The sequence below is a fragment of the Adiantum capillus-veneris genome, chromosome 5 (assembly GCF_014529385.1).
Source record: "Adiantum capillus-veneris isolate H3 chromosome 5, ASM1452938v2, whole genome shotgun sequence".
NCBI lineage: Eukaryota > Viridiplantae > Streptophyta > Polypodiopsida > Polypodiales > Pteridaceae > Adiantum > Adiantum capillus-veneris.
The window spans coordinates 140,385,963-140,398,943 of NC_140935.1; the positions used below are offsets into that span (position 1 = coordinate 140,385,963).

Below are 12,981 nucleotides of genomic sequence, written 5' to 3' on the forward strand. Positions count from 1 at the left end.
TGTATTAGTCATTGTAAGTAATGAAGGAGCAAAAAGTATAATGAAAATAACGTAGCAGCAGAGAAGAAGGTGCATCAAAGAAGAAAAGAAAAAGCTCGCGAAAGGTGAGAGAAAAAAGAGAGATTCAAAAGTGGAAACAACTATTTGCCGCCAAGTGAAGTAAATGAAAACAAATTTCGAGGTGAGCCACAAAGGAATGTGAAGAAAACGATATATTTTTGAATATTTAGAGATATGTACCTAGATACGCTTTAGATTGCGTAGATATGCTTTAAATGACCAAAACGGACAAATTTGGAGCCGTTTTGACCACAAACGGCTCTGCTAATTAGTAATTTAACCAATTCCTTACACAACCCTTTTTGAGTCGTTTTTGGCCCTAATGTTCTTAGATTTGAACCTAAGCTACAAATTGACCATGTTAATTGAAGGAATTGAGCAATATTGAACATAATACATTAACTTTAAATGAGTCCAATTTTAGTGAATTGAATTCGTTTTTTTGGCTTTATGTTTTTAGCTATTGGGATGCTGAGTGATCTTTATGAGAAGCAGAGTGCAGCTTCACAGGTATACTGGCTTAAGAAGCTTGTTGACTTGAAGATGAAAGAAGGGACACCTATGTCCAATCATCTAAATGAATTCAACACAATCTACAGTCAGTTGTCAGCTCAAGGTGTCAAGTTTGATGAACCTGTTAGAGCTATGTTCCTGTTGATCACATTGTCGGAAAGTTGGGACACTTTTCGCACAGCTTTGAGTAATTATGCACCTCCATATGGTTTGAACATAGCAGGTGTAGAAGGAAGTCTACGTACTGAAGAAACCAATAGAAAGACAATGGACAAAGGCAAAGGAACAGCCTTAGTTGTCAGGGGAAGGACCAAAGAAAAGTACAAAGGTGGAAAGAGGAATCAGTCTCGTAGCAAGTCCCGCAGTGCTAAAGGCAAGAGTGACATAGAATGCTACCATTGTGGCAAGAAGGGTCACATGAAAAGAGACTGCAGAGAATGGAAAGCAGAAAAAGGCAAAGAGAAAGCTGAAGACCATGGTGAGAAGAACAAGCCCTCAGTGAAGATTCAAGAAATAAATGTGACAAACACTATTGCAGAGGATGACAGCCTAGTGTCAGGAGACATCTACTTCTTGAAGAATACAATGGACTCAGCTCTTCTTACAGCATCTGATGGAAATGCACTGAGTGACTGGATTATAGACTCAGGAGCATCACTTCATGTGTCTCCAAACAAGGAGTGGTTTACTTCTTATGTGACCACTAAAGATCATGTTCGGCTAGGCAATGGGCAGACATGTGAGATCTTAGGTGTTGGAGATGTACAATTGAAGTTTCAGAATGGCTCTTCTTTCACGCTGAAGAATGTGAGACATGTTCCCGCAATTACAAAGAGCTTGATCAGCACAGGTTTACTTGATGATGCTGGCTACGTCACCACTTTTGGACAAAACATGTGGAAGATATCCAAGGGTTCTATGACAGTAGCACATGGAGTAAAGTCTAGAGGACTTTACATGATTTATGTATCAAATGTTTCTAAAAATGTAATCAATGTAACCGAGCAGCCGAACGTTTCTTTGTGGCATAGCCGGTTAGGACATATGTCCAAGAAGGGAATGGAAATCTTGTCTCGTTTTGGTTATTTGCCTGGCTTTTCATTTAATGATTTTGAATTCCGTGAACATTGTCTGTATGGTAAGCAAACACAGCAGCCACATAAGCATAGAAGCAATAGAAGAGATACACATTTGGCACTTGTTCATAGTGATTTGTGTGGACCTATGCCTAACCTATCTCTAGGGGGAGCTTCTTCCTTTATGACATTTATAGATGATTACTCGAGGAAAGTATGGGTTTACTTTCTCAAGGACAAGGCTGAAGCGTTTAGTGTTTTCAAAACGTTTGTGACACTTGTGGAGAATCAGAGTGGCAAGAAGCTTAAATGCTTACGCACTGACAATGGTGGAGAGTATGTTTCAAAGGCCTTTCAGGACTTTTGTGAGTCAAAAGGTATAAAACGTGAACTTACTGCTCCTTACAATCCTCCTCAAAATGGTGTTGCTGAGAGGATGAACAGAACCATACAAGAGACGGTCAGAAGTATGTTGTCTAATGCACAGCTGCCAAATGGGTTTTGGGCTGAAGCTGTATCAACAGTTGTTCATCTTGTAAATAGATCTCCTAGCAAGGTTTTGCAGAAGGATTTAGTGCCATAGATGGTATGGTCAGGCAAAATGCCCTCATACAAGCATCTCAGAGTCTTTGGCTGTGAGGGATATACTCACGTTCCAAAGGAATTTAGGAACAAACTTGAGCCAAAGAGTAGAAAGTGCATCTTTCTAAGCTATGGTAATTCTGGTGAGATGGGGTACAAACTTTGGGATCCCGAATCCAGAAAGGTTGTCCGCAGCAATGATGTTCACTTTAATGAATCCAAATATCATTCTAAACCAGAGAGGGTTGAGGAGATTAGAAGAGTTGTCTTCCAAGAAGATGGACCTGCACGTGCAAGACAAAATGTCAGGGCTCAAGAGGAGCAAGGACAGGATAGAGTGGAACCACAGGTTGTGGCTGAGCCTGAGCCACCTATTGTGCGTAGATCTGGACGTGTCACGCGACCTCCTGATCGGTTTGTTCCATCTATGAACTATGTCATGTTGACTGATTGCAATGAGCCTTCATGTTACAAGGAAGCAGTGCAAATGAAGGACTCCGGGAATTGGCAATTGGCCATGCAGTCAGAGATGACAGCTCTGCATAAAAACCAGACATGGAAGCTAGTTAAATTACCACAGGGCAAAAAGGCTCTACCTTGTAAATGGGTTTACAGGTATAAGATCACCGCTCATGATAGTCAGCCAAAGTACAAAGCAAGGTTTGCTGCCAAGGGCTTTAAGCAAGAACAAGGCATTGACTTTGATGAAGTCTTCTCTCCGGTGGTCAAGATGACTACATTGAGATGCTTTCTTGCATTGGTTGCCATATTAGATTTGGTGTTGCACCAAATGGATGTCAAGACAGCGTTCTTGCATGGTGATTTAGATGTGGAAATTTACATGCAGCAGCCAGAAGGGTTTGTTGAGAAAGGCAAGGAAGATTGGGTATGCCAGTTGTTAAAGAGTCCTTATGGCTTAAAACAATCACCGAGGGCATGGTACCATAAATTCCACAAGTTTATGCTTTCTCAAGGCTACAAACGTAGTGAGTTCGATCACTGTCTATATACAAAGAAGGCTAAGGATGGTAGTTGGCTGATCCTTATTTTGTATGTGGATGACATGTTGATTGCTGGCAAGCACTTGGAAGAAATTTCAGCTTTGAAGTCAAAGATGGCAAAATCGTTTGACATGAAAGACATGGGTGAGGCAAGTCATATACTTGGTATGCGCATTGAGAGAGACAGATCAAAGAAGTTGATTTGGTTATCTCAAACAGAGTATATTGACAAGGTTTTGCAACGTTTCAATATGGAGACGGGAAAGGCACTGAGTGTTCCATTGCCACCATATGTGAAACTTAGCAAACAAGATTGTCCTGTGTTTGAGGAAGAACGGGCTGAAATGGATAAGATTCCATATGCGTCTGCAGTGGGTAGTTTGATGTATGCAATGATTGCTACTCTTCCATTTGCAGTGGGAGTAGTAAGTCGATACATGTCAAACCCAGGCAAGAAACATTGGGAGGCAGTGAAAGGAATATTGAGATACCTGAAAGCTACAAAGAGTATGCGTATATGCTATGGGAGTCAGGAGCTAAGTGTAAAGGGTTTTACAGACTCAGATTATGCAGGTGACTTAGACAACCGAAGGTCTACGTCAGGGTATGTCTTTACATTGGCTGGTGGAGCAGTCTCATGGCGTTCTAGATTACAAGATTGTGTTACTCAGTCTACTACAGAGGCTGAATATGTTGCAGCATCAGAGGCATGCAAAGAATCAATTTGGATTAATCGACTAGTAACAGATTTGGGAATCAAAGAAGAGATGCTTGTGTTATATTGTGATAGTCAAAGTGCTATACAATTGGCTCGCAATCCAGTTTATCACTCAAAGACAAAGCATGTGGATGTGAAGTATCATTTCATCAGGGAAATGCTCGAGGATAAGCAACTTCAGCTTGTCAAAGTTCACACCACAGAAAATCCTGCTGATCTACTTACAAAAGGACTTCGCTCAGAGAGCTTTGCGCATTTTCGCAAGCAGTTAGGTGTAGGGTAGTACATCACTTCTCTACATCTCTTGTATATTAGCTTGTATAGTAGCTTCTCTCACACTTAAAGTACCACATTGGACTTTAAGTGGGAGGTTGTTGGGGTATAAAGCCCAATGTGGTCGCCCAGGTAAGTGGGCGGGCCGCCAGGTATGTACACATATTCTTTTGTAAAAACCTAATGAGAACTCACTATGCTCTACACATTACAGTAGAGCGAGTTCACCATATCGTCGTGCTCTTCTTCTCGCACTCTCTCTCTCTCTCTCTCTCTCTCTCTCTCTCTCTCTCTCTCTCTCTCTCTCTCTCTCTCTCTCTCTCTCGCGTCGCACTTACGCTCGTACTCCTTCAATGAGGCAGAAGAAGAAGATGATGACTAGGAGGATGGAGCTGGGACAAATCACATTAATGATGATGGTGATGATGATAACAATGGCCAACCTCCAACACCAGACTCAACAACAACTGGTGGGCACCAAGTACAAACTAACCGAGAACCAGCTGGCAAGAAGGATGGAGAGGTTGGGAATTAACAACAACAAAGAGATCATACTCAATCTGATCAAAATTAGTAGCAAACTTAACAAGACACACACCAATCTACTCAATATGAAAGGTCAGTTGATCAGCACAATGCCAAAGGTAAAGAGATTCAGATTCAAATCAAGTTACTCCGTTCAACTTCTAGTACTCAATAAGAGACTCAAAAAGAAAAGAGCAACTTAGATTCATGAATTTCTACATGATCAAACTGTGTATTCTAATCTAGAGAGTTTTTAGATGTTGTTTGTCGGAGCTAGAAGGATGACTCAGAATTGGAAGTTGATCAGCTATCATGACCAGACTGTCTGCCAATTACCACCTCATCCCAACCGTGTCCAACTACTGGACCGATACCAGAGTGATTGTTAACAAACGACGATATCATCATAATCGGCACATAAAGGATTCATCTACGGTCAACCTTAGGAGCCTAGGTTTACATCTAGATATGCTATTGGGAGAGAAGCCTACCTACAAGTGTATGAAAGACACAAGAACTCAGATCAAAGTTATGTTGCACAAAGTACAAATTGCTAGAGGGGTCCATGATGACCCTCAAAGAGAAAGAAATGAACCTCAAAAGTATTTTCCGTCTAGTTTGAATCACTAGAAAGATGATGCAGTAAGAGCACCAGATTGTAATGAACTTCATAGAATCTGTACCAGATTCTCCAGTCCTAGTGTATGTATTTCCTACTAAAGAACCAGAATTGCCTTGCTTCTTTATAGTCTTGTACCCAAGGTACATTGAGCCAACTGATCAGCAACTTGTATGAGAGAACCACACACAATGGACTGCCTAGAAAGATGTTGTGAAGAAAGATAAGGTGGATGAATCACAAGATTTCTTGTAGACGTTTTGGCTGAAGATGGGTCATTGGTGAGAGTTCATATCAAAGAGCTGATAAAGATCACTAATGAACTTTTTAAGTTGACAGTCAAAGCCTCCAAGATTATAGAGAAAGACCTAGAAAACAAGGCAACGTCTGAACCTTAGTTTAAGGAGATGGTTGAAACTTTGTTTGAAGCCAAAATCAAGGTCAACCAGCCACTTTCTAAAGGGTGGATTCACACATCATTTTTTCATAATCTTGCCATAGCTAGATTGACCAGAGGAAGGCACACTTTCTATGATGTTGACATGCAAACTTGGAATGCTTTATGCTATACAAAATGGAAATGAAGATTGCACGCAAGGAGCAGCTGGAGCAAGAAGCTCTCTCCAGTACTCCATTGGATTCTAGTGCTCCACCACCGATTCTAAGGAAACCTCCCAAGAAGAAGCTCTAGATAAACGAAAGATAGTTAGGTGGACTGCAAGTGCTTTATTCATATTGGATTAATCAGAGGACTAGCTGAATTTTGAAAATATTCCAAAATTCAAGGAAAAGGGGCAAGGAAATGTAGACTATGGGAACAACCTCTTGACAAGAATGGAGACTGGCGGTTGAACAGGTAATTACCACAGTAACTAAGGTTATTAGTTACCCATTTTTAAATAAATTTATACACATTTATTTAATTAGATTAAGTTATAATTCTCAGAAGGCCATTACCCCTTCTAATCCGAGTGTTTTACCCAATCTTTTGTCCCAAAGATATTCATGTATGAAACTTTTTGGCCAAACCATTACCAGTTTTACAATTGTTCATGTTTATACAGGAAACAAAATCTCAAGAGATGTGTCGAATCCATAATCTCTTAACTGACTAGTGGTAGCAAGGTGATTTGTGAATCCAAGTGCTCAAAAATTGCCAAAGTCGACACCACTGTTGTGGGAGTTTCTCAAATCATACCAACAGAACTAAATAACTTAAAGATTCTAGTTTTATTAATACTCAAAGTAGTACTAGAACTCAAAAGAAGCGCAAAGCCATAAGGCTGTCTTTTCTACTCTTAAGATAGATTTGTTTCTGGAGATTAGTACAATATGAGTGAACAAATATTTTAATAGTACAATCATTTTAGATAAAGACCAGGTGGCAGCAATCTTTTACTGCAAATATGATCAAACCTATAAGAGTCTATGCAAAGTAAATGGTATTTAGGTTTTTAGAGTTAAATATTTCTTAACCTGAAGATTTGTACCCAACTGAAAAAACTTTCCAGCATTAATGTAATCCTAAGAAATATAATTAAATAGTTATAAAAAATATAGTTTAGAAGTTAAATCGTTCCTAATCGAATCAACATTATAAGCTAGGTAGTAAAATAGCCCTCAGATTATCGGTTGGGAGGCAAAAAGTATTACTAATCCGGCATTTAGGCAAGCCTATGTTTGAGATGAAATACCCGCTTTTAGACCCCAAAACCAGGTTATGTGATAAAAAATGCCTAAACAACAAAACATTACCAAGTAGGAACGCTACACATCTCCAAATCAGCCAATTTATTATGAGCCAGTAAGTATCCACCAAAAACCTCTGAAAGAATAGCACCAATGAGAATGAGCCCAACATTGTTAGGTTACAAAGTAGTGTTTGCTAGTTATGGTACCACCCAAAGCAAGCTAACCTCATCATTCAATTCAAGCCAAGATTAGGCCCTAAAAGAGAAAAGGGGGTTATAGTTTTAAAGTCCCCAATGGAAGTTTTTTTTTTAAAAAAATGAATAGGGTCACGTTTATTTCCAAGTTTCATTGTGTAAAAGGTAAACCACGTAACATGTGTGTGTGTGTGTGTGGTGTGTGTGGGGGGGGGCGGGGGGGATTTGCTCTGGGTTATTCTTCTAGAATATGGAGTGCAACTACACCTCAGGAGTTGTTAGATCCTTCTTTGGAAAAAGTAAGAGTGTTGATCCAAAAGGAAAATTTGTGCTAGGTAGATGCGAATGACATGAAAAGTAGCTTCATCTCATGAGTTTTTACCTTGCCCTAAAGAAAGATGCACAGTAAATACAACAAAGAGCTCCAAAAGCTTCGATGAGAATCATAGGCATTTATATGTCACTAAGAGGGAAGGAGATAGAAGGTTGCAATTGCAACATACCTTTTTCTTGACCGCGGCAACACGTGGGTCACATACTAGTATACGAGAGAGAGAGAGAGAGAGAGAGAGAGAGAGAGAGAGAGAGAGAGAGAGAGTATGAGTGAATTGTGTGAAGTCTACATCAAGTTTAAGAGGGATGATGGAGATGGTTGTGTGTATGTATTTTGTGTGTGCGCAAAAGGTAAAACAAGGCCCTGTTTAGACTACGCACATGCTCTAGCTTGTTATGCACCTCTTCCATGCATTGTTGATTCACACATGCAAGGAACAAGAATAAGAAAATAACTTGACACTCACACAGCAACAAATGAGTGACGTGCAAGTGGCTAGATGTGTTATCTTCTTCACCTTGGTCTTGAGCTTGGAGTGAGCTGCCTTAGCTTGTTTCAGGGGGTGAGAGCTTGCCCATTGCCTTGTGGTCTGTACGTGCATTGTTACTCTTTTGAACCAATGATGCAATGCCACACTTGATGCACGACCCTACAAAAGAAGCTTTCCTGCAGTTTAAACGCTGCCTACATGGAGGCTTCATCCTTTGCTTTATTCGATAGCAAAATTTATATATTCCCAACAACAAAATTTATATATTTATTTTTGTCGGTCCTACTGGAGGCAGTTGCTAATGCAACGAATTTGTGTTTTACTACAAAAATGTGGCTGTGAATTTTTGACCACAGATAGAAATTATCTTTTTTACTCTCCGCGTTTTTGCTAAGTCGTGTTCACGTTGCCTCCATGCGAGAGAGAAGGGGGGGGGGGCCTGCCGTGAATTGAGCTTCGTCCTCAAGCACTCGAATTCACACTGCAAAAACAATACAATTTTGCCGTTGCTGAAACAACAAGCAAGACCGATCCCGTTGGTTAGATCGAACAACAGAGAGCTCGTCTGGTCCTACACTCATACGATTATACCTTCCCTGCAACTCACGCTGAAAAGTGAGTGGACGCTTTCAACGTCCGGAGGTAGAAGGTGGGCTCGGATTGTTTTTAATCTGTAATTTTTTTGTAAACTCGATTGGGAGGGCGAAAGAAGTGTGGGCCGATATCTCGCGGGCTCGTTCCCGTGCTCGGGCCTTTAGAGCTGGTGGGGAAGCCGTAATCGAAAGTTCCGGTTGGAACGCAGTTGCGAAGCCGTTATCTTGTTCCTTCTGTGCGCGCGCGCGAGAGAGAGCCCATGGCGTTATGAAAGCATGGGCATCCACAGAGAACCCGTTGGACCAAACCCAGCTTCGGAAATTTTTGCAGCAACACCATCAACAACCCACCATCTGCTCAGAGTCTCACACTCTTGTACGTCTCCTTCAAGCATGTGGTACTCTCAAGTCCCTTCCAGATGGCCGCAGCATTCATGGCCACATCACCATCTTTGGCCTGGAAAGAGACCTGGTTGTTGCAAACTATCTCATCACTATGTATGGCAACTGCATCTCACTGACAGAAGCCCACAACACCTTCCTCCAAATCAAGCATCGGAACGTCGTCTCATGGACTGCCATGATCACTGTGTTCACGCGCCTTGAGCGAAGCTCAGATGCCCTGTCTCTTTTCTATCAGATGCAGTCACATGGTATCAAGCCCACCAAGGTCACCTTTGCCTCTCTCCTGAATGCATGTGCCAGCAATGAGGCTTTTACAGATGGGAGAAACATGCACGCCTATATTGCTGAACTTGAGTTTGAAACTGATACAGTTGTGAACAATGCTCTCATAAGCATGTATGATAAGTGTGGTTCTGTCTCCGAGGCACGCTGTGTCTTTGATCACGTGAAGTGCCGAGATGTTGTAACTTGGACAGCCATGATTGGTGCATACACTCAGCATATGCTCTACAAGAAAGCTCTCCAAATCTTTTATAGCATGCAACAAGCTAATGTGAAGCCTAACGCAGTGACAATAGTTAATGTTTTGTCAATATGCGCTTGTGCTGGAGCGACAATGGAAGGCATGGTCATACATTTTTTTGTTATAGAGGATGCATTTGAGCAGAATAATGTTGTAGCAAATGCTCTTATGATTTTGTATGGAAATGGGGGTAGCTTAGAAGATGCAATGCGCACATTCAATGGGATTGCTTATCCAAACGCATCAAACTGGACCACAATGATTGCCGTCTTCACACAACACGGACAGAATAGTAAATCTTGGCATCTGTTTGATCTCATGCAAGAGAAAGGTTTCGAAGTCAGCAAAGTGGCGTTGGTTATTGTATTAAGTGCTTGCACAGGCATTGAGGCACGTGTAAAAGGTGAAGCATGTCACACATGCATTATTAACTATGGGTATGAGTTGGATATAACCGTGGGGAATGCTCTTATAGGTATGTACAGTAGGTGTAGCAGTTTAGATCATGCAAAATCTTCGTTTCTGCACATGCGTAGCCAAGATATAGTTTCATTCACATCCATGATTGTTGCATACATTCAGGATGGTTTTTTTACCAAGGGGTCTGAACTATTCCAATTGATGATCGAGAGGGGTATGATACCAGACAAGGCTGCCTTTATTAGTATTCTGTCTGCATGTGAGAAGCCTGAAGCTTTAGAGTTAGGGCGTAGTATTCATGCAAAAGCTTTAGAGACCATGACTGTCTTGGATACTGGTTTAAGTAATGCTCTTCTTACAATGTATGGAAGGTGTGGATCCATAGGGAGTGCAGAGAATGTTTTCAAGCATATCAGAGAAAAAAGCACAACTTCTTGGAGTGCCCTTATTTCTTTCCATGCACAAAATGGGAATGTTGATCATGCCTTTGAATTGTTCCAGCGGATGTATATAGATGATGTAAAGACAGATATAGCTAGGTTTGTAGGTGTTCTCTCTACTTGCATAGTGGAGTCCAAATTAGGTATTGGAAGGTTAATACATTGGTTGCTGATTGATAGTGCGGTGGAGGTTGCAAGCGTGTTAGGAAATGCTCTTGTTAGTATGTATGGAAAGTGCCGTAGTGTAACCGATGCTAAATGGGTATTTGATTCTCTCTCTAAAATTGATATTGTTGCATGGACATCTATGCTAGCAGCATATGCACAGCATGGAGACAGCACCGCAGTCGTGAATCTTTACTATGAGATGCAGTCGAAAGGTGTGAAACCAGACAAATTTGTCTACAGCCTCGCTGTGGCAGCTTGCAACACTCCGGAAATGTTGTATGATGGTAAAAATGTGCATGCTTGCATCAATCAGAGCAACATTGAAGTAGACCTTGTTTTGGCAAATGCTCTCATAAACATGTATGGCAAGTGTGGGAGTGTTGTCAGTGCACGGCAAGTGTTTGACAATATGTCTGAGCGTGATTTGTTTTCTTTCAATTCTATGATTGTCACCCATGCTCAGTTCTCCCAGGGCAACGAGGCCCTTCAAACCTTTCAACAAATGCAGGTGGAAGGCATTGAACCAGATAGAGTTAGCTATTTGGGGGTGCTCTCGGCTTCCTCAACTCTTTCGGACTTAAACATAGGGAAGATGTTTCATGCAATGGTTTCAAACGGTGGGTTCAAGCGTGATGATGCGGTAGCCACTGCCTTTCTAAATATGTACAGCAAATGTGGGAGTGTTCAATGTGCATGGAGGATATTTCAGAGTTTGCTTGAGAGGGGCATTGTTGCTTGGACCTCCATAATCACAGCGCTTGCTGACCATGGCCACACTAGGAGGGCTCTTAAGCTTTTTGATTTGATGGTGGACGAGGGTATTGATTTAAATGAACTCAGTTTTGTCAGTGTCCTCTCTGCATGCAGCCGTGCTGGTCTAATAGATCAGGCCCTCGTGTTCTTTCAAAAGACTAACAGAGCCAACAAGGCCGCATTTAGAAGTAGCCATTTTAATTGCATGCTTGATCTTGTGACTCGGTCAGGCCGCTTGGGGGAAGCAGAGACTTTCTTGTCTGTTTCTCCGTATCAGCCCGGTGTGGTTGACTGGATGACATTACTTAGTGCCTCCAAAATCTGTAATGATGTGCAGCGAGGAAGACGAGCGGCATATTATCTGATGGAGCTAGATGAGGACTGCACAGCAGCATATTTACTCCTTGCCAATGCTTATGCATTTGCGGATGCAAGCCTTTGACAAGTAGATTTGAGTGTCTGTCTGCCATTGATTTCTAGAGCTAACACTACATAGGGAGAAGCTTTCCCATGAGTAAATATCCCAGTAAGATGAGAGTTTTTTTTGGAGATATCTTGTACATTTTGGATGATTGATTGCTACTTTTAGCCAATTATTTAGCCTTTAGCTTTAAGCTTATTTTGATCATATTAGATCAGAGATAGGTCGGTCTCATCACAGCAGCCTCTTGGAGAGATGAATATATTGTTTCTCTCCCTCTCTGGAGTACTAGGTCTTGATTTCAAGACTCCTACAGTGTTAAAAAAAAAGTCTCGTCTCTTCTTTTTCTTCACTTATTGTTGTCTCTCTAAAAAACCACAAACGTATGCGTAACTCTCTTCTTTTCTAAGGTTTGCAGGCTTTCTAAAACAAAGCCTTATTGAGGGTTAGACTATTCACAAGAAGTTTTGGACAAATTCTCACATTGTGACTTACCTCAACATCATGAGCTTCTGTGAGGGAGGCATCGCATACCTAGCTAGGTACGATTGGGGGCAAGGGACCACCGGCCCGGTGGGGGGGCCGGGGTCCCCTGTCCCCAATCGTACCTAGCTAGATATGCGGTGCCTCTCGAGCAGAAGCTCATGATGTTATTCATTGTATGAAAAACATTGGAAAAGACTCCGTTTTCCTACACGAGAAAATTTCTAAATCTTCTTGTGATTGTAGGGAGTCAAACGGAAAGAATGTAGTGACCTTTATGATAAGCCAGGTGACATGGTCAAAACATAATACGTTCCTGTCTTTGTATGATTTCCCTTCTCCTGCAAACGCACATCCACCTTGATGAAGGGGATGTGGATGCTCCGTAATCGATTAGTGTAGTTTGGGTTTCGCCCGGTGAGAGATATGACCCCTTTCACTCCAAGCACATAACCTAGCTCCATATAGCATCTTTCTATGTATAGTTAGCCATAGTGAATGGTCAACCCATTATTTTGATGAGTTAGTCATCAAAGGTTGTTGCAATCCTAGTTTAGCCAACACCTTGTCTTTATTATTTGAAAGTGGAAGTGGAAATCCCTCATTAGTAGAGGCAAATAAAGAAAAATTACCAAAACTCCATGCTTTTTGGTTGGTTCTCGCGATGTAGCCTTACTCATAAGGGTCATCGATAGAGA

General features: G+C 41.4%; 1 protein-coding gene across 1 annotated transcript; it reads left to right on the forward strand.

Moving 5' to 3' along the window:
- The first annotated feature begins 8,560 nt into the window (after nucleotides 1-8,560).
- Nucleotides 8,561-12,107, forward strand: LOC147458185 (pentatricopeptide repeat-containing protein At5g39350-like). Its single transcript, XM_086512903.1, has one exon. The coding sequence runs from the start codon at nucleotides 8,939-8,941 to the stop codon at nucleotides 11,819-11,821; it is 2,883 nt and encodes a 960-aa protein (XP_086369029.1). The 5' UTR covers nucleotides 8,561-8,938; the 3' UTR covers nucleotides 11,822-12,107.
- Nucleotides 12,108-12,981: the final 874 nt, after the last annotated feature.